Genomic DNA, 25,931 nt, shown 5'->3' on the forward strand with positions numbered 1-25,931 from the left:
TACCCCCATCTAGGATGTGCAAGTCCTTATATACAACTGTATTGGATCGTGGGTCAACGTCACCAACGCTCAGCGACCCTACTTAGGGCGCCCAGGCGAGCTTGCGAGAGAAATGTGGCTCAGCGCCCCAGGAAGGGCACCCAGGCGTGAAACGGTACTTAAAGATTGGCGCTCAGCATTTCTGAAAAGGCGCCCAGGTGTGGGTGCGAGACCTCCAGCGCTGAGGGTCCAGAAAATGGCGCCTAGGCGTGGTTGCGAGACAACCAACTCCTAGGGCCACAGAAAAGGGCGCCCAAGCTTCCTGCGACCTTTTGCAGCCTTCTCTTCTAGTGCTCTTTCTGTCCTTTCTGAGTTCCAACTTCTTGACAATTTAACTCCTCTTCCAATTCATCCTAGTTTCCTACAAAATCAAGGGAATTTCGTAATAAAATCCTCAAGTATAACATTGACTCTCTTATTCACCAAAATAAGCTAAAAGAAAGAGAACTAGCAAGTTTCTAAGTCAAAAATGGTTCATTTATTATAAAAATTTAATCCTAAATATCGGTGAAATCAACCGTTATCACAACCCCAAACTTGAAACTTTGCTTGTCCTCAAGCAAAACAACATGTAACTCAGCCTAAACAACACTTTAATGGTTTAGCATATCACCAAACACTTTCTTCTAAGACAAGTAATCGCTCATATCTGCTTATCATAAAAATATCAGTCAAGATGCATTGATGCTTTAACCAATCAAACTCAACTATGGTGCTCACATATTCACAATATATAACAGATGCAAACTCATAAATGATCACAAAGTTCTTTCCAGTTTCTCACAACCCTAAACTTGAACCATTCTCCATTACCACATAAACATACTCTACTAAATTCAAGGCAAGGATTTCAACAAAGGGTTTTATTCAAAATTCAAATTTAGGCTCAAGGTTCAAAGGTTAGAGAAAAACATTGTTCTTTGTTCGGTTCACATATTGGCATTGGCTTATAAGGGAGAAGAAAGCATAGCCTTGATCATGTGTAACAAGCAAGCAAGTGGTTCAATCATAGAAAATTAGGCAAAATCAATCATGCTTCCAAAGCAATAACATTCAATCAATCAAAGACTCTGGAGTCCAACCTCTCACAGGTTAAATCAAGTTCCACATTAATAACATCCTGCCTAGAAAATTAATCACACCTGAAATCACGCATCAGTTTCTAACAATTATGAGCAACCACTTGTCTATAAGACTAACTCATGCATCATCTCAACATCAATCAGTACAATAAAGCAACACAACACAATATTACTCATTACCACTAGTAAAAATTAAGGATTTTAACTCGTGCATTAGACATCAGTTTAGTTGTAACCGAAGCAAAAAATGGTGCGGTGGCGTTTTTGTAATTATCACAAACGTATATGACACGGTTCAAAAAGAACCGATGCCTAAAACTGACGTGGTGGCATTTCTGTAATTATCAGAAACATATATGCCTCGGTTCATAAGGAACCGATGCCTAAAACTGACGCGGTGACATTTTTGTAATTATCGGAAAGGTTTATTACCTCGGTTGTTTAAAGAACCGAGGCATAAAATAGCTAAAATTTTTTATTTTATTTTTTCGAGAGGGTTTAGGCATCGGTTCTTTATAGAACCGAGGCGGTAGACCCTGCTGAAATTTTTTATTTTATTTTTTTGAGAAGGTTTATGCATCAGTTCTTTATAGAACCGAGGCCGTAGACCCTGTTGAAATTTGTTTTTGTTTTTATTTTCTTTTTTTGAGAGGGTTTAGGCATCAGTTCTACGTAAACCCTGCTGAATTTTTTTTTTTTGTTTTTGAGAGGAGGGTTTAGGCATCGGTTCTTTATAGAACTGAGGTCGTAGACCCTTATTGCCTCGGTTAAAAAGATAACTGAGGTAATAACATCTGTTTAGGGTTAAATTTCGTGAACAGGCATGGTATTGCGCCGCTCCTCTTGTTTGTGGTGTTGCGCCACTCCTCTTGTTCTCCCGTTTTCTTTCACGTTGCCAAGAGGGAGGCTTCCTTCCTCTTCTCTGTTCCTTCCTCCTCTTGTTCCGATCCAACCTAGCCTAGGGTTCTTCATCTCGCGCAGACAACCAACTTGGAGGGATCATTAATGGTGCAACGGGGGCGCAGCCGGGGCACAAGGGCGCAGTGTGCCACTCTTCTTCTTCTTCTTCTCTCCGTTCCGATTCGCAGCGAAGGAGGAAGCCTCCTTCCCTCCCCTTTTTCTGATTTTGAATAGGTTGTTTTCTGTTTGATTGATTCTCTGCAGGTGGTGGTGGGAGCACGCTGTCCTTGTTCTTGTAGTGATTTGGAGGTTGCATTTCAGTGGACGTTGATCGATTGCGGCCAAGGACTAATGTCTGACCTAGCGAATTGCAAAAAAAAAAACACAAAAAAACCCTATACTGCCTCGGTTGGATTTGAGCCGAGGCGAAAGTACACACCTTTTTGCCTCGGTTCTGAAAAGCCTACCCCTTTTTACCTCGCCTGTATATGCCTCGGTTGTAGAACTGCTGCGTATAAGCGAAAATAACCGTTGTCATTTCTCTGTATTGTACTAGTGTACAAACAACACATCATAGCCAAACCATTGAAACATAGTTAATTTAAGCCAAGTACATTACACATTAAAATTAAAAATTAAAAAATGCATAAAAATAAAGAAGTAAGTTTAGAAAGTTGGGTTGCCTCCTAGTAAGCGCTTATTTAACGTCACGAGGCTAACACCATTATGCTCAATTTGAAGCTTTGTTGTTGGTGCTCTTCTTGCTTTCATCACACCAACTTATCTTCAACAACTTCCTGTTTACCTTCTTAACTCTTCTAGAATATGAAGCTTCAATCTCAATAAATCCATTCACTTTAATCTCCTTCACAACCTATAACATGTTCCTATACTTGACTGGTTTATTAGGTTTGAATTCTTCATCTTCAGGAGAACTTAACGTTCAAAAATGTTTCATATTACCGTTCGGCTACCTCTCTTGCTATCGAACGGTCTAACTTAATAGATACCGAACGATTTACACACCATTCACGTGGAGTATCTTCTAAGTTAGTCAATTCCAGAAAGTAACAATCTCACTAACATACTAATAAAAATCTATCTCAAAAGTTAGATGTCCAAACTAACCCAATTGCTGATGTTGACACCATGAGATCAAACAACACCCTATTCTCTACAATTAAAACAATTCACAGTTTTAGCAAAATGCAAACAACCAATATTACCTGTACCGATCGTTTCTTCTCAGAATCAAAACATACACTCTTCTCGTAGCCTAAGGTTTGGTACCTCTGCTTCGTTGAAACCTGCCTACCGAACGAGTTTCAGTAAATGATCTCCTATCCAAAGGACAGTCTTCTACCAAATGACCTTCACTCCTGCACCTATAACATCTCTTGTTTCCTCTTAATTGAGGACAAATTGACTTCAAATGAGGCCCTCCACAATTATAGCAACTTATTGGCCTTTGCTGCCCAGATTGACCCTAATCACCTGATGACTTTGCAAAAGAACCTTTGGATCCAGAAGGAAGATAAGAAGGCCGAGAATAAGGAGTTATTCTGGAATCCAAATTACCTCTAGATACGTTTGGTTCATCCACTCTCTTTTGCTGACTTTCTACTTCCTTCTTCGTCTTTTCAAATACTCTCGCTCTCTCAATCAAAACTGGTAACTCCCAAATACATAAACACTTGATCCACACTTTAATGTCTCCTCTCAACCCGTTCTCAAACTTTCTGCACTTCCATTCTTCATTTGTTTCCAATGTATAAAACCTTAGGAGATGCTTAAACCGATCGGCATACTCATACACAGTCATGCTCCCTTGAACCAATTCTAGAAACTCCACTTCCTTGGCAAACCGAACACTGTTAAGAAAGTACTCAGCTTAAAACTTTTGCTTGAATACTTCTCAAGAAGTGAGTGTATCGTTTCCTTCCAACAACATCCTCATGTTACTCCACCAATGACTTGCTTCCATAGTTAGCAAATACTCTGAATAAGCCACCCTGTTCTCGTTCGAACACTTCTTGACATGAAAAATCCTCTCCACATCACTGAGCCACTGGTCGGCTTCATTTGGACTGCACTTCCCACTGAACTTAGCTGGATGATGTAGTAGAAAATCCTTTAAACTCCACTCTTGCTGATGAGTAGCAAAAGAAGTAGACGACCCAACTGCAGTTCTAACATTAGACATCACATCCTCATACTGCCTCTGAGACCTCTCTACTGAAATCCGAACAGTCTCCAAATGTTGAAGAGCCACTGTATTCTGCTGAACTAATGCGACATTCTGTTGTTGCATTTCTGTGATTATTGATTCCATCAATGTCGTGGAGTTAGGTGCATCCATATCCGTAGATGAGGGAGGAGGAGACCGAGATACCATCTTCCAACCATACAGGGAGAAAGAACCACCAGTCTAACTCAAGGACACAAGGATACTATTAAAACTGAACGCTGACTGCAGCCAAAAGCCAAATCAGCATAACCAAGTAAATCACAAAGATAAACAGTACATAACCGAACAGTAAGAGATAAAACATTCGGTCACAAAAAAGTCAAGATAAGACCAAACGATCAATATAAAACCGAACGGTCGAATACAACAAATAGAAGAATTTAAATTTCAATCAGAATTGAGAAAAGAAAATCGTCTCAGGTAAAAGTCACGAGTGTGCACCCTCATTACTTCTATCAAAACATTCTATGTTCTCAAAACTCTTAGTTGAATCCATAAATTATCCATCTAAATTTGGAGAAAATGGTAGAACATACCATTTAGACTCAACTTTCCACAGGAAAGACATGACAAACCCACAACTCGCAGGTCGTTTTAGGAACTAACTGCTCTGATACCATTAATGTAACATCCCAAAAATATAGCTTTAAAACTATACTTAAGAGTCCTTGCATTCATAATAAAATAGAACAGTTTACAAGAAGAATAAAGTTAATTTACAGTTATCCTAAAATAACCATAAATTTACAACTTTACAGAAACCTATACTAACACAACTCATAAGGACAGACCGATCGATCATACAAGCAATGTATTAAACCGAACGATCCTATATTAATACAAAACCAGCACTAGACCGAATGGTCTTACCCAAGAACGATCTTCTCCTGCCAGTGCCTGCTCTAGAGAAACTTCAGCTCTTTCTGCTCACACCCACAGGGTGATCATTTCAAGGACAAGGACGACTGAACGGACAACCAAACAAGACAGGAAAATAAAGGGTAAGCTAATGTAATTTAATTAACTATGTAAACAGATAACTCACATAAATCTGATATAAATCAATCAGTTCATCATGCAACAAACAATCATACATTTCAGACCATAATCATACAACAATGCATGCATTGACTGTTCACTTTACTCTGAATGAATTATGTAGTTACGACGTTCTTGCACTCGTGGAAAGGTAATATGGAAAATCATCAGAATTACCATAGCTGGAAACTCAAGCCGCCACACGAGGTTAGCCCTTCATCCCTTACTGTAGCTGGAAACCCAAGTCTACACATGAGTTTAGTCCGATAGTTGGAACCCCAAGCTATACGCAACCACGCCTCCTGCTATTCTTACCACATGCGCCACCATTCTTTACTTAGACTCGGTGACCATTAGAATGTCAAGATGAACGACAACTTAGTCTGACCATATTCATACTTTACAATTCCATAACCAATTCTAAGATATTCCTCCTTGGAATACTCTTTCATATCCATATGATTTCATAAATATCACAATTTAAATACCATACCTCATTAACAACATATTTCCTTATTCATCATATTTTTAAGGGTTAAATATGTTTTTAGTCCCTGAAGTATCAGACGATTTTGTTTTTAGTCCCTACTTAGAACTTTGATAGTTTTTAGTCCTTATTGTTTTGAAACTCTGAGTATTAGTCCTTAAAATTGGACGGCGTTAACTTTGATCAGACGTGGCAAACGGCGATGCTACGTTTTATGCCTACTGTCCTCTTCACCCTCTGCCACGTTGGTTGTTTAAGTTTTGAAATGAGATTAAGTAAGTTAAGTGTGCATTTGGTTCGTCATCTATTATAAATGAAATTTTAAGAAGTTGGGTTCTTCTTCGTCAATGCAGTTGGGGCAAAGAAAGCTGAGGAGGTAGATCTGGGTGGGACTGGTTATGTTTCTTTTATCAGGAATCTCTTGTACTCACTATATGAAAGGGGGAGATGGCTAGAATAACAAAGAAATAATTAAATAAACCTAAAAGCCCAACATATCTATCCCCAACAGTAAAAAGAAGAAACTATATTCTGTCCGTCTCTCTGTCTCCCTCCCTCTCTCTACTATCTGACCTTCCTTTAAAGCTTGTTCTTCTTTCTCATATTAAGACCCCAGTCATGGATACAACCTCAACCCCTCAACCTCAAGACTCATCCTCCAAGAGGCATTTCCATTGGACCAACAATGCTGGAAATAAAGACATCCAAGTCCCCTCCTCTGAAACAATGTCCAAAATCATAAAGGAAGACGCAAACACAAAGGGAAAAGACGAACAAGAACAAGATGACAAGGGTCTTCCACTCCCAGGCCCTGTTACCACTTCCCAAAGAAGAAAGCTTCAGGCCGTGGCAATCTCAAGGCTCCGCTCCGTCCTCACCGTGTTCGGCAAGAACCGCTCCAGCCTTCCCTTTGGCCTCGGTTCTCGAGTGGTCGGCACCCTCTTCGGCTACCATCGCGACCATGTCCACTTCGCCTTCCAGAAGGACCCAAGTTCCCAACCCGCTTTCCTCAACGAGCTTGCAACACCCATAACCGGTTTGGTTCGGGAAATGGCTTTTTGGGCTAGTCCGAATCGCGCTGGAATGCGACAAGGACAAAGAGTCAGAGAAGAAGAGTTTGAGGTTGCTTCAGGAGTCCGTGTGGAGGACCTACTGCAACGGCAAAAAGTGTGGCTTTGCCACCCAGAAGAGAATGTGGAGCGAAAGACTAGGAAATCCTGAAGGCCGTGGAGCCAATTTCAATGGGTGCAGGTGTTTTTCCAGTGAGTAATAAAAGCGATGGAGGTGATGGGGAGGTGATGTACATGAGGGCTAATAAATCGTATCAACTTACCTCCTCGAAGACGAACTCCAACCTTCAGATCTACCTCCTTAGTTTTCTTTGACGAAGAAGAATCCATCTTCTTAAAATTTCATTTATAATAGATGACGAACCAAATACACACTTAACATACTTAATCTCATTTCAAAACTTAAACAACCAACGTGGCACAGGGTGAAGAGGACAGCAGGCATAAAACGTAGCATCGCCGTTTGCCACGTCTGATCAAAGTTAACACCGTCCAATTTTAAGGACTAATACTCAGAGTTTCAAAACAATAAGGACTAAAAACCATCAAAGTTCTGAGTAGGGACTAAAAACAAAATCGTCTAATACTTCAGGGACTAAAAACATATTTAACCCTATTTTTAAATACATATCACACATCACAGTGAAACAATAATACCACCTTTGAACAAGACCGAACGTAAAAGCTCAACATAACCTATGAAAAAGACCGAACAGGAGAGCACTCCCTATATGAGAACATGACCGAGCGGTCATTTAGAGGATAAGACTCAAGAAGGAGTCGAACACTTGGACTTATAACACACACTTATGATTTAGACCGAACATTGTTAACTTAGTACAATTATGATATTGAGCACTAGTACAAGACCGAGCGTTATCACTTGCCTAACGGCTAGTACAAGACCGGGCACTATCACTATCCTAACGGCTAGTACAAGACCGAGCACTATCACTAGTCTAACAGCTAGTATAGGATCGAGCGCTATCACTAACCTAACAGCTAGTACAGGACCGAGCGCTATCACTAGCCTAACGACTAGTACAAGACCGAGCGTTATTACTAGCCTAACGGCTAGTACAAGACTGAGCGCTATCGCTAGCGTAACAACTAGTACAAGACCGAGAGCAGAATAAAACCGAACGATCAACACTAACCTTTTCAATGTTCTGCATAATTCTGCAGAACTTCTACAGAATTAGGAATCAGCACTCAACATGACCATTTCTAAACACTTTAGCTAACTCCAAATCCTCAAAACTTGAATCATATATCACTACACGCCTAATTGGATTTACTTAAACTTCAATAACACTAATCTAAAGATTTCATGACAGATTTCTCCTTAAAATACACAGAAATAAGAACCCAAGAACCCAAAGTCAGATTTCTCACTTCCCATACCCTACCGAAGAACTTCAAGACTCTAACCAGTCTAGCTAAACATGCTCAGACACAATTCATTACCAAATTTCATTTTTAGCTTCAACTTCTCAATTTCTCTCATTTTCTCCAACCAATCACAAACTGAACACTATTTCAGCAGAAACCAAAGAGTTCACAAGATCTTGATCATACATACAAATCAACAATCCAATCATTCAATCATACATGCATACATTTAAACAACCAATTCCAATACAAAAAACGTTAATTAAATCACTAACTTCCCTTACCTCTTAATTGGACCGAAAGAAGACCTCTTATTGAAATGACTATCTCACACGCACAATCACCGCCTACAAATCTTTGGATAGTTGAGAAAACAACACTCACCCAACCTAGAACTAAGTATTAGACCCAACAAAGTAGTTTGATAGACACATGGAAGTTGAATAGTGTTTGCATGTAACAGGGAATGTAGAACTTCAAGGAATAAAGGAATTTAACTTGCCAATTCCAAAACAGTAACTTGATGGGTGAAAAGAGAAGCTTTCGTCCCCAGAAAAGCTTAGACACGACCTGATTGTTGATCAGGTGAAGAATAAGGTGAGAATTTGTAGAGAGAGAATGAAGAGAATGGTAGAGAGATGGAGGAGAAAAGATAGAAGATTGTGTTTTAGAGAGATGCAAATTTTAAGAATTGAAGAGATGAGCTGTGTTTTGGAAAAATTCTATAAAAAGGCTCAATCCCTTTAATTGAAACACATGTCATCCTTATTTTGAAACATCTGTCCACCCCTTTACACACTTTATTTTCGGAGTTTGACACTACAAATGTGAAAAAGAAATTATACAGAGATGTCATTCTTAGTTTTTCATTTATTAGTGATAAAAAAGAAATATCGCTAAAACAATATTAATATCTTAAAATTTGAAAAAATTTAAAATTATTTTCTTTAAGTTTAAATCAAATACATTAATATATATATATATATATATATATATATATATATATATATATATATATATATAATTAATGTGAAATGCTATTTGAATATAAAAATATGTTGATGTCAATTTTTTTGTTGATACCATCTATGTGTTAGTATTTATATGTTTTCTTTCATGCATTCTTTCAAACTACCAATTTTTACTCGTGTTCACACATCGTGTTCATATCATTTTCTCGTTTCTTTTATAACTAATTTGTTAATTTTAATGATATGTTTTTCACATTTTCATGGAAACTTGAAAAAAAATATTGTTGTGAATAACAATATTTTCTTTTGTCATGTGAATAACAATATTTTCTTTTGTTATACTCTTCTTTACGAAGTAATATACTTTTATTCTTTTTATTTTTCTTAGTTTTATTTCTCTCTCTAAAATCTTAAAATTTTAAGAAAGTGATAGTTTTCTTATTTAGTTTTCAATATAGTAATTACCGATCACGCTCTATAATAAACTTCTTAAATAGAAAACTCATTTAATTCCAATATTAACTCGTGTAATCGTATTTTGAAAAACCTAAAACTTTACAAACCATAATAAATCATTTGAGTATATTATCATTCATAATTATGATATTACAATAAAGGTTTAATCATCTCGGACATTTCTATTTCTGTAGGATTTTCTCAAATTGGTCATCGTATTGTAGATGCTCTCGATTAGGTCTCTTATTGTGAAAATTTGAATCAATTTAGACCTTGTCGTTAGTTCCGTACTAACACCGTTAAAGGAGGGGACACGTGTCAGTTCGTGGTTTTTTGAATTTTTTAATTATTTTTAATATTTTTAAAAAAATAAAATTAAAACAAAATGCCACATGTCAAACTGATATCGTGCCACGTGGCAATGATAGTATGACATGACACTGACAATGCCACGTGTCATTGTCAGGCCACATGTCATTGCATTAGTCTCAATTTGGTCTCTGTATTTTTACTGTGTCTCAATTTGATCCTGTATTTTTATTTGGTCTCAATTTAGCCTTAATTTTAAAAATTAAACAATTTTGTCCCTCCTCAAATTCAAACAAAATTTAAATTGTATATAAATCTTAACAAATATTTTTATTAAAATTGATATTTTTGTTAAATATTTTTAACAAGATTAAGTTTAATTATATTTATATTTACTTAATCGTATAAATGTTAATTATGTTATTTAAATATAGCTATAAGGGTTTAAAAAAGAGTGACATAACATGTTGGTGTGAATTTTCATAGTGAAAGTTTCCATAGAAAATTATGAGAGAAGAAACCACCTTTAATTACTGTTTTCACCAAAACTTTCTCCAATTTTTTATTTAAAAAAAGTGAAATTTCACATTAATAATTTGTTCAATGAGCAAATTCATTTGGAAAATTCACACCACCATGTTATGTCATTGTTTGGAAAATTCATTTGTAAAAATATTTGTTAAGATTTATATACAATTTAAATTTTGTTTGAATTTGAGGAGGGACAAAATTGTTTAATTTTTAAAATTAAGACTAAATTGAGACAAAATAAAAATACAGGAATCAAATTGAGACAAATTAAAAATACAGGGACCAAATTGAGACTAATGAAATGACACGTGGCCTGACAATGACATGTGACACTGTCAGTGCCGTGTCACACTGTCATTGTCACGTGGCATGATATCAATTTGACACGTGGCATTTTAAATTTTTTTTTTAAAATATTAAAAGTAAATAAAAAATAATTTAAAAATTTAAAAAAACCACGAACTGACATGTGTCCCCTTCTTTAACAGTGTTAGTATGGAACTAACGGCAATGTCTAAATTGATTCAATTTTTCATAATAAGGGATCTAATCGAGAACATTTACTATAAGAAAACCTATTTGAGAAAATTCTACAAAAATAGGAATGTCCGAGATGATTAAATCTAGGTTTAATTCCTATTTTGGTCCCACTTTTCGTAGGGTCTGTTCAAATTGGTCCTACTTTTTTTCAAAAGTTCACTAAGATCCCACTTTTCGCAAAAACGGTGCAAGTTAGTCCTTTTTGGTTACGGCGTTAAAAATCTAACGGCACAGCTGCCCAGCTGGAAGAAAACTGATGAGCTGTACATTTTTTTGTTGACGTGGCACTGTGAATTGGTGATTCATCCTGAGAGCAGAGGATTCATGGCTGTTTTACCCAAATTGAAAAGCAAAGTTAGGGTTCTGAAATCTAAAAGCAGGAGGTTTCAGCAAAGTTAGGGTTCTGAAATTTAAAAGCAGAGGTTTAGGGTTAGGGATGAATTCATCACAGAGTTGTTCTTCCTGTTCGAAGGCAACCTCCAAAGGATTTTTGCAATCCTCACACGGTGTTGTTTCCAGGGGAGTTGGGATAACCCCTATTTGCCACTGTGGTGATATTGCTGTAATGAAAGTTGCTAGAACTTCAAGGAATGCTGGGAGGAAATTTTGGGGATGTCGCCATTACAAGGTGTTTTGAATAGCGTACTGTCCACTTCCATGTGTTTTGGATTTTATTTGTTTTAACATTTTTGTGTTCTTGGTGAATAATAGGGTGGGATATCAAGTGGGATGTCATGTAATTTTTTCAAGTGGTGTTCTGAGGACAATGCTGATGATAGAGATGGTACAATTGTGAGACAAAGCAACAGGATATTTGATCTGGAAAATAATGTCAAAGAGTTGCAGAGAAGGATAAAGTTCTTACTTGGAGTTGTGTTTGCTGTTATTGTGTTGAACATTATGACATTGTGGCTGTGTTTAGCTTGATCTTAGGTGTGCAATGTGCAATTTATGTTTTGTTCATGTAATGGGTTAGGTGTTTAACATCATGTTTTGTTGATGTAATATCAGTTGTTGTAATATGAGTGAACAATCTGAGTTCGTGCAATAAAGTTCGTTTTAGTCCCCCCTTGTTTTTTTTGTTTTTTTTTTTCCTTTTAAAAATGTTAAATGTGGTCCCCCTTTGCTTTAAAAATTGTTCACGGTGGTCCCTTTTTCCTTTAAAAATTGTTGAAGGTGGTCCCTTACGTATATTACTGTAATACATATTAAGGATACCTGGCAAAAAACAGATATAATTACATAATATCACTACTTCCAAATATCACAACATAATATCAGTACAATGAAAGTGCTTAATAAGAATTCAACATAGACAATGAAAGTGCTTAATAAGAATTCAACACACACAATTAAAGTACTTAATAAGAGTACAAAATACATCCAAATACATCCAAATTAATGGTAATTAATGGGAAGGGGTTGATCAAATTCTGAGTGGGGAGATGAGTGTTGGTCATTGATGTAAACGCAAGAAGTGTGGAGTGACCCGTGATGAGTAGAGGGACGAAGTAGTGCAAGGGATGAGTCAGAGTGTTGAAAAAATGGTCTGGTAATCGTTTACAGAATCCTGGTAAACGATTACCCGAGAGAAAATTGGATTTTGTACATAAAGTCCAACATAGGTAGTCAGCCAGGTGAACAGGGGTCACCATTGGAAAAAAAGCTTAGTTTTAGGCAGTTGTGCACCTGTCTGAGGCTGGTCCAGGTGTTTCAGTGGTGGGAGAGGGTGGTTGGTGATGTGATGTGAGTCCAATGAGTGTGGGGTGACCCCTCATTAGTTGGAGGAGCAAGCTCTGCAAGGGATGACTAAGAGTGTTCAAAAAAGGGCTTGGTAATCGTTTACAGCATCCGTGTAAACGATTACCCGAGAGAAAACTGGATTTTGTACAGAAAGTCCAACACAGGTACTCAGTCATGTGAACTGGGGTCACCATTGGCCAAAAAGGTGAGTTTTAAGCACTTTTGCACTTTTCTTAGGGTGGTCCTGGTGTTTCAATGGTGGGAAGTGATGTTTTGGCACCCCATGATGGAGGAAAAAAACAATGTTTATGAGATGAGCAACTTGGGTGAGATAACATGCTGTCAACTTTGACCTTTGCTGGCTATTTTACTGATAACTTTTCCCACCGACCTCCAAATGATGTGATTCTTTTTTATTAGAAACTAGACTCAAAAATCTTTCCAATGACTACTAATTTGTATTTTTTGGACATCTGAGTTGATACAGTTTATTCTTTCAAGTTAGCGTTTCATATATTTTTGCCAACTCTGACCTTTGCTTGTTCTTTTGCTCATAACTTTCTCCACCGAACTCCAAATGAGTTGATTCTTGTTTTGTTGGAATCTACACTCAAAGACCTTTCAAATTATGCCTTAGAAATCAAGTTTACACCTTTTTTGACACTGTAATCGATTACAAGGACACTGTAAACGATTACCCGAGAGAAAACTGGATTTTGTACAGAAAGTCCAACACAGGTACTCAGTCAGGTGAACTGGGGTCACCATTGGCCAAAAAGGTGAGTTTTAAGCACTTTTTGCACTTTTCTTAGGCTGGTCCTGGTGTTTCAATGGTGGGAAGTGATGTTTTGGCACCCCATGACGAAGGAAAAAATAAGGGTTATGGATGTAATATGAGTGAACAATCTGAGTTCGTGTAATGAAGTTCGTTTTAGTCCCCCCCTTTGATTTAAAAATGTTAATTGTGGTCCCCCTTTGCTTTTGAATCTGTTCACGATGGTCCCTTTTTACTTTAAAAATTGTTCAAATTGGTCCCTTACTACATTACTATAATACATATTAAGGATACCTGGCAAAAAACATAATATCAGTGCAACATATTTAATTAAAGTGCTTAATAAGAATTCAACATACAGAATGAAAGTGTTTGATAAGAATTCAACACAGACAATGAAAGTGCTTAATACATCCACAATTAAAGTAGTTAAGAAGAGTACATATTAATACATCCAAATTTTCAACTAAATCTATGGATCTTTTCTTCTAATGTTTAACTTCTGCCTTTGTATTGGCTCACTTAAATCTCGGATGGAATCTTGACTTGGTTGTGGTGGTTGAGGAGATTGGGGACTTGATGGCTGTGAAGGTGCAATGGGTTGTGAACTTTGTGCCTGTGTTGATTGTGTTGGTTGGATGATGGCTGGATTTAAAGGGCACATTTTTTTGTTGTGCCCCAGTTCATGGCAGATACTACATCTCTTTCGCTGCCCACCAACACTCATCTTGGTCCCATCTTTTGTTAGCTCCCATGGCTCCATTCTTCTTTTTTTCTTGGGTCTCCCAGGCATGTTCCTCTTAGGTGGTGGCAGTACATCAGGACAAGTAGTTTTTTCCCATAAGAGGTGGCCATTCACAGGATAGATGATGGACGCATATGCTTCTTCATATGTGGATTTCCTGAAACAAATTGGTATAAAACTTTCTGGATCTACATTTGAATAGTTCATTGATGCAACTGCATGACAACATGGGATGCCACTGATCATCCACTTCCTGCAGCTGCATTCTTCATTGTCCAGGTCCACTGTGAACTTGTTCCCAATGATTGAAACATGTCTAACCTCAAATATCCTTCTTGCAGACCAGCTGAATAAATGAACATCAAAAAGGCACATCAACAGTTGGATATGAACATAAATAAGCCATAACAACAACTGGATATGAACATAAATAAGGCATAACAACAATATTACCTTGGGATCCAATATCTTGACAAGTTACATTCCTTCATAAGTCTCTTTTTGATCTTTGGACAGACATTGAAATCCATACCTGCCACCTTCGTTCTGTTGGTGGCCCATCTTTTCATCAAATACAGTCTAATATCCTCCAGCATGGTTATTATGGGTTTTCCCCTGGAATGCACAAAAACACTGTTGAATCCTTCACTGATGTTGTTATCCAGAGTATCACACATTGCTTGAGTTCTGAACCTACTTCTTGACCAATACCTATTGCACGAGAATGAAGAAAATGAGTTACCAAACATGAGTAATGCAGAATATTTGTGCATGTAATGGTCAGAATGTACCTTGGGGGAATGGCTATGAGATATTTATATGCTTCTTCATTCACTGCTCTGATATTCAACATCTCTCTCTCCCAAGCTTGGGGGTATGTGCTTGTGGCAGCCCTCCACATCAAATTCTTCAATATCTGACCAGAAAATCTTTTCCTAAAGTTAGCATAAAGGTGCCTGATGCAGAATCTTTGTTCTGCCCTAGGCAAAAGCTCTTGGATAGCTGGCACCAACCCCTGCCAACATCAATTATTTAATCAAACACACATGCATAATAAAGTTTGCAAAATAAAATAATAAAAGTACTGCATGTACCTTTTGCTGGTCAGACATCCACGTATATGCCTCACAAACTTCATTGCCCCCAAGGTCTTCAACCAATAATTGCAAAAACCAGGACCAACTATCTTTATTTTCGACTTCAACTACTGCATATGCAAGGGGTAACATTTGCTCATTTGGATCCCTCCCAACAACAGTAAGCAGCTCTCCCTTATAAAGACCTTTCAAAAAACACCCATCTAAACAGATGATGGGTCTACAACTAATAAAACTATCCTTACATGCTTTAAGACAAACATAACATCTCTGGAATATGGACTGACCATTATCACTGTTGACTTTAACCTTAACCGTTGACCCAGGGTTACTTCTCAATACCTCATGTGCATAGTCATAAATCCTTCTAAATTGTTCTTTAAAATCCCCTTCACGTTGACTTGATGCCATTAACTTCGCCCTTCTTGCTTTAGAAATTGATACATTGGTGTTCCATTTCCTTAATGCTTTGGTACGTATGTCTTGGACCTTTATACTAGGATTGTCATTCATAGACTTATCTATTTCATGACTCAACCACTTACTATTCATCAATTTTATGTTCAGTTGCCTGCTGCAAGAATGAACATCCACAATCTTCCTTAATTGCCAAATCTTGCGTGATGGCAAATACCCACAGTAAGCTACCCATGGGCAGTTTTTTTTCCCACCCATGCATCTCACCCTTACCCTACGCTTATCATTTTTTACAAACTTAAGAGCCCTCCCAGCATGAATAGCATAACTTCTAATGGCTTCCTTAAACTCATCCTTATCTGTAAAGATAGTACCAAGTTCCCATTTGTAATCTGACATTGACTTCTTTTTACCAAATGTAGGAAAGGGACCTCTACTTGGTTTGTCCTCAATTTCATCCTCCTCACTTGCACTATTATCTGGAGTTAACAGCACATCTGACTCCCATTCATCATCTGACAACCCCCTACCATGTCCTTCTGCTTCATTATCACTGTCTTCCATCATGTATTCTGAATCACTATTATCCAAATTCCCTACCTCCTCCAAGTTCTCTTCAACAGAAACATGTGCTTCATCCTTCTCAGTATCCACTTCCACTTCTTCCTCACTGTCCACTTGCAGTTCTTCCTCACTGTGCATTTCCACTTCCTCCTTCCTGTGCACTCCATCATCTTTCTCCAAGTCACCACCACAGTTAAGAGGACCTTCCTCAACCTCCTGTTGCACTTCAACAACACCTTGTACACCAACCTCAACACCACTACCCTCACCACTGTCTGCAGGTCCTTGGCAAAGGTAAAGAATTTCATCCTCATTTTCTTCAACCACTGCTTCGCTCACTTTATGTACAACATACAAGTTGACTTTCCCCAACAATTTTCCCACATTCATCATGTTCAAAGCACCTTTATCGTCATATAGCTTATATAAAACATGGTCAATATCGTAATATAACTCATGTACTTCAATATACCCCAAATCCTTAAGTGAACCTACTACTCCAAAATAGCTCCATGTATCGGGGTCAATGTCCCAATAACATCTTTCCCCACCTATATATTTAAAGGGCACTTCCTGTATCAAGGTCCCACCGTGGTGGACCACTACCTCAAAATTATCGTTAGACATCCCTACACTGCAAATGGAAAAAGGGGACCACTCATTAACTTAATTTAACAGACCATGGGACCAATTCCAACACCCAACGACAGTACTTTTTCCATTAACCCCCCACCATGCCACAAATATAACCATATTTTAAACACAACAAATATAGAATCCACCCATTAAAGAAAAAGCAAAAACATAAGAACAGTAATGCGATCACTAACCTGGAATTTGATTTCACCAAAAATCAGAAGTTGCACTCTTCGAAACGAGATTCTGGAACCCTAAATCGCATGCAGATTTTACCCCAAATGTAATTGTCAAATTTTTTTAACCCTATCTTTTAAATTAATTAATTTAACATATTACAGTGCCACGTCAACAAAAAAATGTACACCTCATCAATTTTCTTCCAGCTGGGCACCTGTGCCGTTAGTTTTTTAACACCGTAACCAAAAAGGACTAACTTGCACCGTTTTTGCGAAAAGTGGGATCTTAGTGAACTTTTGAAAAAAAGTAGGACCAATTTGAACAGACCCTACGAAAAGTGGGACCAAAATAGGAATTAAACCTTAAATCTACGATAAATTCAAGGTGAAGATACAACAACATACAATGTGAAAATTCTGTCACTAGTCTAGCCTCCTTGCCCCTAAATCTTTTATCTATTTATTTGTATTGGTCTTCTTCACGCAAAATTTAAAAACTCCATACAGAATAAAACAGATAAATCATTTTAAAGAGGGCACTTGAGAATTGAGTATTTGTTTCTCCTCTAGTGACTCTCTCGTAGCTTACTTTCGAACTTAGTCTGAAAATTAAAACATTCCAATATCAGTGCAGTGTAAGCACCAGATGAGATTAAGTTGAAAAATATTACCGATAAAAATGTGTACATTTCACACAAAGAAAGAGAGAATTGGAAAGAAGAAGAATTCAGTGATATGGATTCAATTGAGTGAAAGTTGAATAAGAAGGATTTGTGAGTGAGCATATACAAGATCTTCGCATTTAAACATTAGAAATATCTTCCTTTACCAATTCTTCCATGACTCCATAAGTCCCTCAAGTCTTGAGAACTTTGCTTCAGAATGATATTTCTGATATTACCAATTTGTGGCCAATCATCCCCTGTTTCAGGTTGACACCTTGGTGTTAACAGAGGACAGTCGGTAATGGCCAAGGTATGTAAAGACTCGATCTTTCCTATTCCTTTTGGCAGCGAATCCAACTCTCCACATTTACAAATCACTAGTTTTGTAAGCGAAGTGAGGTTGGCTATGGTTTCGGGTAGATTAAGCAAGGCAGGGCATTCATGAAGCTCGAGCTCTTCCAAAGAGGTAACATCCTCAACACCCCATGGAAGGGATTTGAGCTTCGGAATTTCCTTTATAATCAGAAAACGTAGACGTTTCAGACCCTCCCATTCAGTCTTTGATCTGTCAAGATCAAGTTCCGCACATCTCTCAATCGTAAGACTCTGGAGTGAGCTCAAAGACTTGAAACCTTGTGGTAGATACAGTAATTTAGAGCAATCACGAATTTGAAGGGTCTGAAGGGAAATGAAGTTTTTAAGCCATCTCTCTGGTGGAGTTTGTGTAATACGCGATATTAGCATGGTCTTCAATTTGGAAAAAGGAAGGAAGTCCGCTGAAATACTAGCATGCACTGTATCCCTCATTGACTTTACACTTGAATCCACAACCACTAACTCTTCATCCAGATAAGGGTACAAAGGCATGCAATGCAACTCAGGGCAGCATTGTACGTCAAGTTTAGAAATGCGAGTAAAGAATGGTCTGTTGGGTTTCCAGTTGGCAGTTTCCCACCAGCTTCGGAGTTTCGGGCAATCAGAGATTGTGAGTTCCTTTAACGATGGAAAAAATGGTGTACTAGAGGAGGAAGATGAGGCTTCAGTGTCAGCACTGATTTGGTCACTGTTTTTTGAAACGTATTCAAGGGAGTCCAATCTCCTTAGCTCGAGAACCCTGAGGTTTTGGAGATGATCCAGTGCTGGGAGATATTGGCAATTGTAACAATCATTTAGGCTAAACTTAACAAGGCATTTAATCGAAGAAAGCCAATTAGAAAACGTTTTACCGTAATACCCAACTACGGATAACACTGCCAGATTTGGATTTGGATCAAGACATTCCAGTGATTCCTTGTCTTTTTTAGCAATGACATTCCTTTTCTTCTCATCTTCCTCCTCTTTCTCCTCATGATCCCATCTTAAAGTCAAACAATGAAGGTGCTTTTTATCTCTCAAATACTTGTCTTTGGCTTCCAATGGTGAAGAAAAATTCAATTGCTCCAGATGCAAAATTTCCAAGTGTCCTCTGAGGCCATCAAGATGTGTGAGTTCCCTTAGACCTCCCACTTGGTAGTTCTTGCCAACCACAAAAAGTGACAATGTCTGCAGAGAACTCAGCTTACCTATTCCTCGAGGCATCTGAGTGAGATCAAGGCACCCCTCTAAGTAAAGATGGATGAGGGAACTCAGATTCTCCAAGTCTTTTGGCAGTTCTTCGAGCACATGGCATTGGGAAAGTTTCAATGTTTGCAAGTGGAAAAGCTTGGTGATTGAACTGGGAAGCTTCTTAATGTTGTTATGGGATAGGTCGAGAAGCCTCAAGTACTTCAGTTCCCCAATAGAGCTCGGAACCATCTTGATCCCCAAGTCATGGAAATCCAGCACTCGCAAACACTTGAATGTTTCCAAGATCTTTTCACAAGTTGATATGGTCATCTTCACCTCGTGTGGAAGCCTCGATTTGTTAGTCTTCCCCAGCAAGAGAATGCTCCTCAGTTTCTTCGCATTCTCGAACAAAGACTTTGGGATTCCACACTGAACATCCAACGCAAAATGAAACGAGGATCTCACCACTCTCTCCTGAACTTCAACCTCTGCCGAGTCCACTATGATATTCTCATCCCAGGCCACAGTCCTTGCCAGTTCATGCATTAAACGGTTCATCTTGTACCGCTTCACAACACCAAACTCGTCACTCCCCATTTCCTGGAAAACAAAAGGAACAAAGTCGTTGAAACACGCTAAGCCAAATTCTTGTGGATCGGAATATAGGTTCCGCCAGAGAAATCCTTCTGCCATCCAGAGACGAATCAATCTCCCAGCGTCTATCTCTTGTTCTTGAGGAAACAACGAACAATAAGCAAAACATAGCTTTTGTTGCGGGGAAAGTTCGTCATAATAAGTAAACCTTATCTCTCGCAGAAACTTCTTCTTCAACTCAATTTCTGGAACTGGTGAATCAAGATCTTCTAACAACCTTGCTATGGCTATTATCTTCATAGGGACTCCTCCACAATATTCCCTCACTACCCTCCGTCCCACATCTTCGTTTATTTTTCCGGAACCCGGTCCATGAACTTTCTGAAACAGAGACCACGATTCCTCTTCGTTAAGCTCTTGCAAAACATGGGGTTTAAGTTTAACCGTGCCAATTTCAGAAATCTTCTTTGCAACAAAATTGCTACGTGTAGTTACAACCACCGCCCCACCAACTCCAGCCTCCGCTAACCTGTCCTGCAGCTTCTGGAGACATCCCTCACCGTTCTCGACTCTCAAATCATCAAGCACAAGAAGAAAGCGTTTACCCTTGTTAGTTGTTTCGATTACACGTGTAGCAATGGACTCCACGTTGAATGTTTCAAGGTTTACCCATATCCGTGATGCAAAGAGACCTTTGACTTGCTCATCCCCATAAACCAGACGAGCAAGTTTAGTCTTCCCTATTCCCGCAACCCCAACAATGGTAACCACAGGAACAGAAACAACATTGCTGTTCACAAACATCTTCACGAGTTGATCTATAATATCCTTCTTCACATTTTCTCTAACAACCACTTCAACATACTCTAATTCCTCACTTTTACGAGTCAACTTTCTTTCATTCTGCCTAGCTTCTTCAGAGATGACCAAGTTTTCTGCCTCGTTTGAGAGGCGTTTGAGCTCCTCAGTGGCGTCTTTGATTTGGTGCTTGAATTTGTGGCGATGTGCCATGTTTTGGCCGACTTTGATTAGAGATATTGTGGCAGCGGTCTCCTTGTTGTGACGATGATCCTCCATGAAATCGTTCAAATCGTTGACCACGTCTTTAACATTTTTTAACCAAATTGAAAGAACCGATGGGTCTTGGATGTTGCTGTGCATGGCCTTCTGAACAATGTGGAGTATCCTTTTGAGATTGTCTTCAAATTGTTGAATGTCGTTTGAGGAGAGACGAGTTGCTGGGGGTGATAGGAAGGTGGTGGCGCATTGAAGGGTGTAGGATATGGCTTCGGAGAGAATAACCATGTCCATTGATTCAACTAAGGTGGATGAAAAATGTTGGTTTGGAACAAGGCAGAATAACAGAAAGTGTTGTGTTGACGAGAATAGCAGACTCAATAAGACATTGATAATACATTAAGAGAATGTATTATCGTGTTTTTTTTATTCTTTTTATGTAACATTATATTTTAACACTTTTTTAGTAACATTTTAACCATTTATATATTTGAAACAGATAAATAAAAAACTATCACATAAATTATATTATTATAAAAAAGTTGTAAAAAATAAGTAGTTAAAAATTCATTTTCTTTTTTTATTTTTCATACAACCGTATTATTCAAATATGTTTAATATTATTTATTATTTTATTATTATTTAAATATATTTAGTATTATAATTATTACTATATTATACTTGTTTACATAAGTTAAGGTTAAAAGCAAATCTACTAAGATTTCACAATTTACGTGAGTGTTTGATGAATAATCTTATTTTAATTACGTACATTATGCTTTGAATTCATATATATTGTAGTTTAATTCATGTTAACATGCATAAACGAGTGTGTCAGTGTTCATATAAATATATATGGATAAAAAATGTTTCAACGAAATCCAATAAAAGAAGCATTTGATAATTTGTTGTACTACTTCCTGCGCTAATTAAAGATTCACATTGCTACTAAATTTATTAACCTTACCAAACACGCAGACATATATTTAATTTATTTTATATTAAAGCAAGCATGAATGTTGTGCTCAGTGTTCACACTAATGTGGTCCAGAGTAAAAGTATTCACACTAATCTAGTACATTACAGTAATAAATTGTTAATAGTGTTTGTTTCCTGTGTTAGTTAGGTCAAGATTCATTTAATTGATATTTTACTGCACATAATTAAAAAACTTTTAAAAAATGCTCTCTGAAGGGAATCCAAGGCAAGAGACACACTCCTCCACCCACAAAACATAGGTTAAGGAGATAAAGATTAACATCAAACCATGGGATGAATAAAAAAAACTATATTCTATTGTAAAAAAGAAGTATTATACCCAAAATATTTATGGTAAAATACGATATAATACAAAAACAGATTGATTTTTGTTTTCTATTTTTAATCAATTAAACTGGACTATGTAAAAAAAGATATATACACAAAGCTATCATATTATTAACTGTCATTTTTGTTCTAATAATAATTTTTTAATACGAAATAAAAATATGAAGACCAACTAAATCAAACAAACATGTGTTTGCACTTGAATTAAGAAAAGTTTTCACATTTGCCGGTTGTTTCCCAGACTATAGAAAGGATTAGTCAATAGAAGATAAGTCTGTGCTATTTTTATACATATTTTTAATTGACTTGACCCGTCAAATATGGATCATAGTTCCTCTTTTTTTAGTAGTGAAAATTCCTAGGAAAGTAAAGGGTCATGTCACTGGAAAAGACACAAGCAAATGGTATAATGATGTTGAAGTTCTTCTTTTTTTTTTAGAAGAAATTCAATAAAGAAATAAGAGAGAAGAAAAAAGATAAAATATAGAAAATTGAATATTAAATAAAAGAGTAAACGGGTAGATTTCATATTAATAAAAAATAATATAATTTTATATAATGATTAAGAACTAAATTGTAAATCTATCTTTAATTTGTGATTTTTATATTATATTAAAAAAATACTTCCAACAATAATATATATTGAATATAAATTCATTTAAAAAATTGATATTGTAAAATTAAATTAAAAAATTGAGTTAAGAAATTGAATTAGGTTTAAACTTTAATTTTTTAACATAGTATTGAATTAAAAAAATATATATTAAAACTCTTTGTAATAATTTTAAGGTAATCTTAACTGAAAATTTTTAAATGTTTTATTGTATCACTTTTCATTAACATAATATTCTTATTTTATTAGATTTTGAAAAATCTTATTTAATTTTTAAAACTGAATTGTAAAATATAATTTTCATAAACATTTCCCTCCTAATTTTATCGCAACTTAAAAGATTAATGTTATTAATAAATTTAATATTTTCATTTGTGGACTAATACATCACTTGTTTTTTAAAACTGTAGTAGGGTAACACTTCTACATTAAAAATACAGAAAAAAAAAATGTATTCATTCATTTCAAAATATATATATATATATATATATATATATATATATATATATATATATATATATATTTACTTACTCAATGATTTTTCACGATAAATTCGGTATTCTATTCAAATAACCATAAAATCGAAATAGAATACTCTATATATGTAAAAATTTAGATCGATAGTTAGCATCCAAGATCGATCGGTCTATCTACTGTAGCAGCGTTCATCAACAACAGTGCTCGTCAGCCAGGTCAAACCGCTATAGCGCTTGTCAACCAGACAACGCTTGTCAGCCAGGTCAAACCGCGACAACGCTTGTCAATTATGTATTATACCTAATAGATACCGAACAATCATACACTCGGCACCGTTTGGTCGCCACTATAGCCAACAAGGGCAATCAGTTTTATTAAATTGGGCTAGCGCTCATTGGGTCAAGTGTCCAGTGGATGATTAAAATAGTCAAAGATATCTGATTAAAAGATATTCATAAAGCTGTTTATGAGCAATCGCCCGGATTTTAAGGTAAGTCTGTTTGGCTTGTGACAACTTATAAATACAAGATCAGGGACATCAACCAGGTACGTTGAATTAACACTCCAGAACGTTCCATTCAAAGTTTACTATCATATATTCAATCAAGAGCCAAGGCACTTCAATCACACACCTGACCTGGGCGTCGGAGTACCTTTTGCAGAACCGCCTCCCTTTCTATCAAGAAAGCAATTGAACGGTCTAGGTGGAAGGAGCAGGTGAAGCACGTGATTCAAGCGTCAGAAAGGTTAGTGTCTCGGTCCCACAAAAATTACCACTCAAACACATATAATTGTATATGTAATAATATAAAAATCATTTTCACGTTTATTTGTAGTGCACAATTAGTGTTAAAGAAACTTAGTTACTATCAATTAAAACGTTGTTCCATTTTATATTTTAGACAAAATCCATCTATGTTATTTTAGACAAGATACATTTAAGTCGTTTTAGACCTTAAGCATCACGACAAGATACGTCTTAGTCATTTTAAAGCTTATCAAAAACAGTTTTATTCTGACAAATGTTAAATAAAACAAATCGTTCGTTCTATTTAACAACGTATTCTATTCAAATTCCAAACTTATGGATATAATTATTTGTATTTGATATTTTTGAAATATAAATGATGAATATTATAAAATCTAACAACTTGACTATTTTATATTAATATATCTTCAATATCATATTTTTTATTATCAATAATAGAGAATGGATGAATAATAGAGAATTGATGAATATAGGATACTTAGGGTGTTGTAATCCTTTTAATAAAAATAAAAATCTAAAATTTACAAACATAAAGATCATTTAATCGCAAAATAGAAAAAAAGTATGTTCATCACTCTAATCCTACACACATTCTCTTGCATAGATAAAATAAATTTATCTTATTTCCTTTCGTCTCATGTTTTATAATCCTAGCTACATCCTTTAACTTGTTTAATTAATTGAATTTCAACCTCTACACGAGCTTCTATATCTATTAAAATCTATCTCTAAACCAGCATCCCTCTATTGAATTATGTTTGCCCTGCATCCCACTTGTTTTGACGAATTAAGTGTAACCTATAAGGGTACATCGTTTTCCTCCTTTTATATGTATTCTATTAGTATATATTATTAGTCATTAACAAAATTCCTTTTATTATATCATACTATTGTTTTTTTCCCTCAGTTATTCCCACACTTTGTTTGCTTAATGTTTCTCTAGAGATTTTGTATGCTATTTGCATTTTGTTATCTCCTTTAAATTTGTGTGGAAAAACATTTCAATATTTTCATCTGGAAGTGGCCTAAAATATACGAGAACTTCGTTGTTTTGTTTGCTGGAAGGAGAAAAAAAAAACAATGGATACTCGAGATAAGACGAAGTTCGAAAAATAAAAAAAGTTTTTGAAACAAAGTTTGAAAAGTAAAAAAAAAAAAAATTAGAACTTTGTAACGAAAAAAACGTATTAGAATGATTATTTTTTTTAAACAATCTAATATATACATATTAAATTAGTTCCAGTCTAGACTCTAATATATACATCTTATATAATATTCTAATATCATTATTTCCAGTCTAGACTCCATACTATCTTCAATATGTTTATAAAATATAGAAATAAGTTATTATATCATTATCTTAACCCTAAAACTAAGGCTCTAAACAAAGGTTCTAAACAAACATAGTAACGCCTCTAACCAAAAAAAAAAACTCATTTTAACTTATACGTGCTCTTATATGATTTTATTATGATAATTACTTTTTTCTTTATCTGATTTGAACATCGTAACTTTATGGGTAAGTAGACTTCTATTCTCATTAATATCTTCAACTTTTCTTATAAAATTTAAAGTTTATACTCTAAAAGTATATATAAAATCGAAGGTATATATATATATATATATATATATATATATATATATATATATATATATATATATATATATATATATATCAAAGGTATTGTTCTTGTTAGACCTTGAAT

General features: G+C 36.1%; 2 protein-coding genes and 1 pseudogene across 2 annotated transcripts; 1 reads left to right on the forward strand and 2 right to left on the reverse strand.

The window, feature by feature from the left end:
- The first annotated feature begins 6,241 nt into the window (after positions 1 to 6,241).
- Positions 6,242 to 7,179, forward strand: LOC124842558 (protein MIZU-KUSSEI 1-like; annotated as a pseudogene).
- A 6,874-nt stretch (positions 7,180 to 14,053) lies between these two features.
- LOC148192148 (uncharacterized) lies at positions 14,054 to 16,239 on the reverse strand. The gene is made up of 4 exons (XM_088100019.1): positions 15,421 to 16,239; positions 15,118 to 15,341; positions 14,780 to 15,037; positions 14,054 to 14,672 (listed from the first exon to the last, which is right to left on the reverse strand). Exons 1-4 carry the CDS (start codon positions 16,237 to 16,239, stop codon positions 14,054 to 14,056), a joined length of 1,920 nt encoding a protein of 639 aa, XP_087956145.1.
- A 1,661-nt stretch (positions 16,240 to 17,900) lies between these two features.
- LOC124827687 (disease resistance protein RGA2-like) lies at positions 17,901 to 21,391 on the reverse strand. Its single transcript, XM_047300799.2, has one exon. It carries the CDS (start codon positions 21,332 to 21,334, stop codon positions 18,029 to 18,031), a length of 3,306 nt encoding a protein of 1,101 aa, XP_047156755.2. The 5' UTR covers positions 21,335 to 21,391; the 3' UTR covers positions 17,901 to 18,028.
- Positions 21,392 to 25,931: the final 4,540 nt, after the last annotated feature.

The sequence above is a fragment of the Vigna umbellata genome, chromosome 10, assembly GCF_029865625.1.
Source record: "Vigna umbellata cultivar VRB3 chromosome 10, Vumbellata_1.0, whole genome shotgun sequence".
Classification (NCBI taxonomy): Eukaryota; Viridiplantae; Streptophyta; class Magnoliopsida; order Fabales; family Fabaceae; genus Vigna; species Vigna umbellata.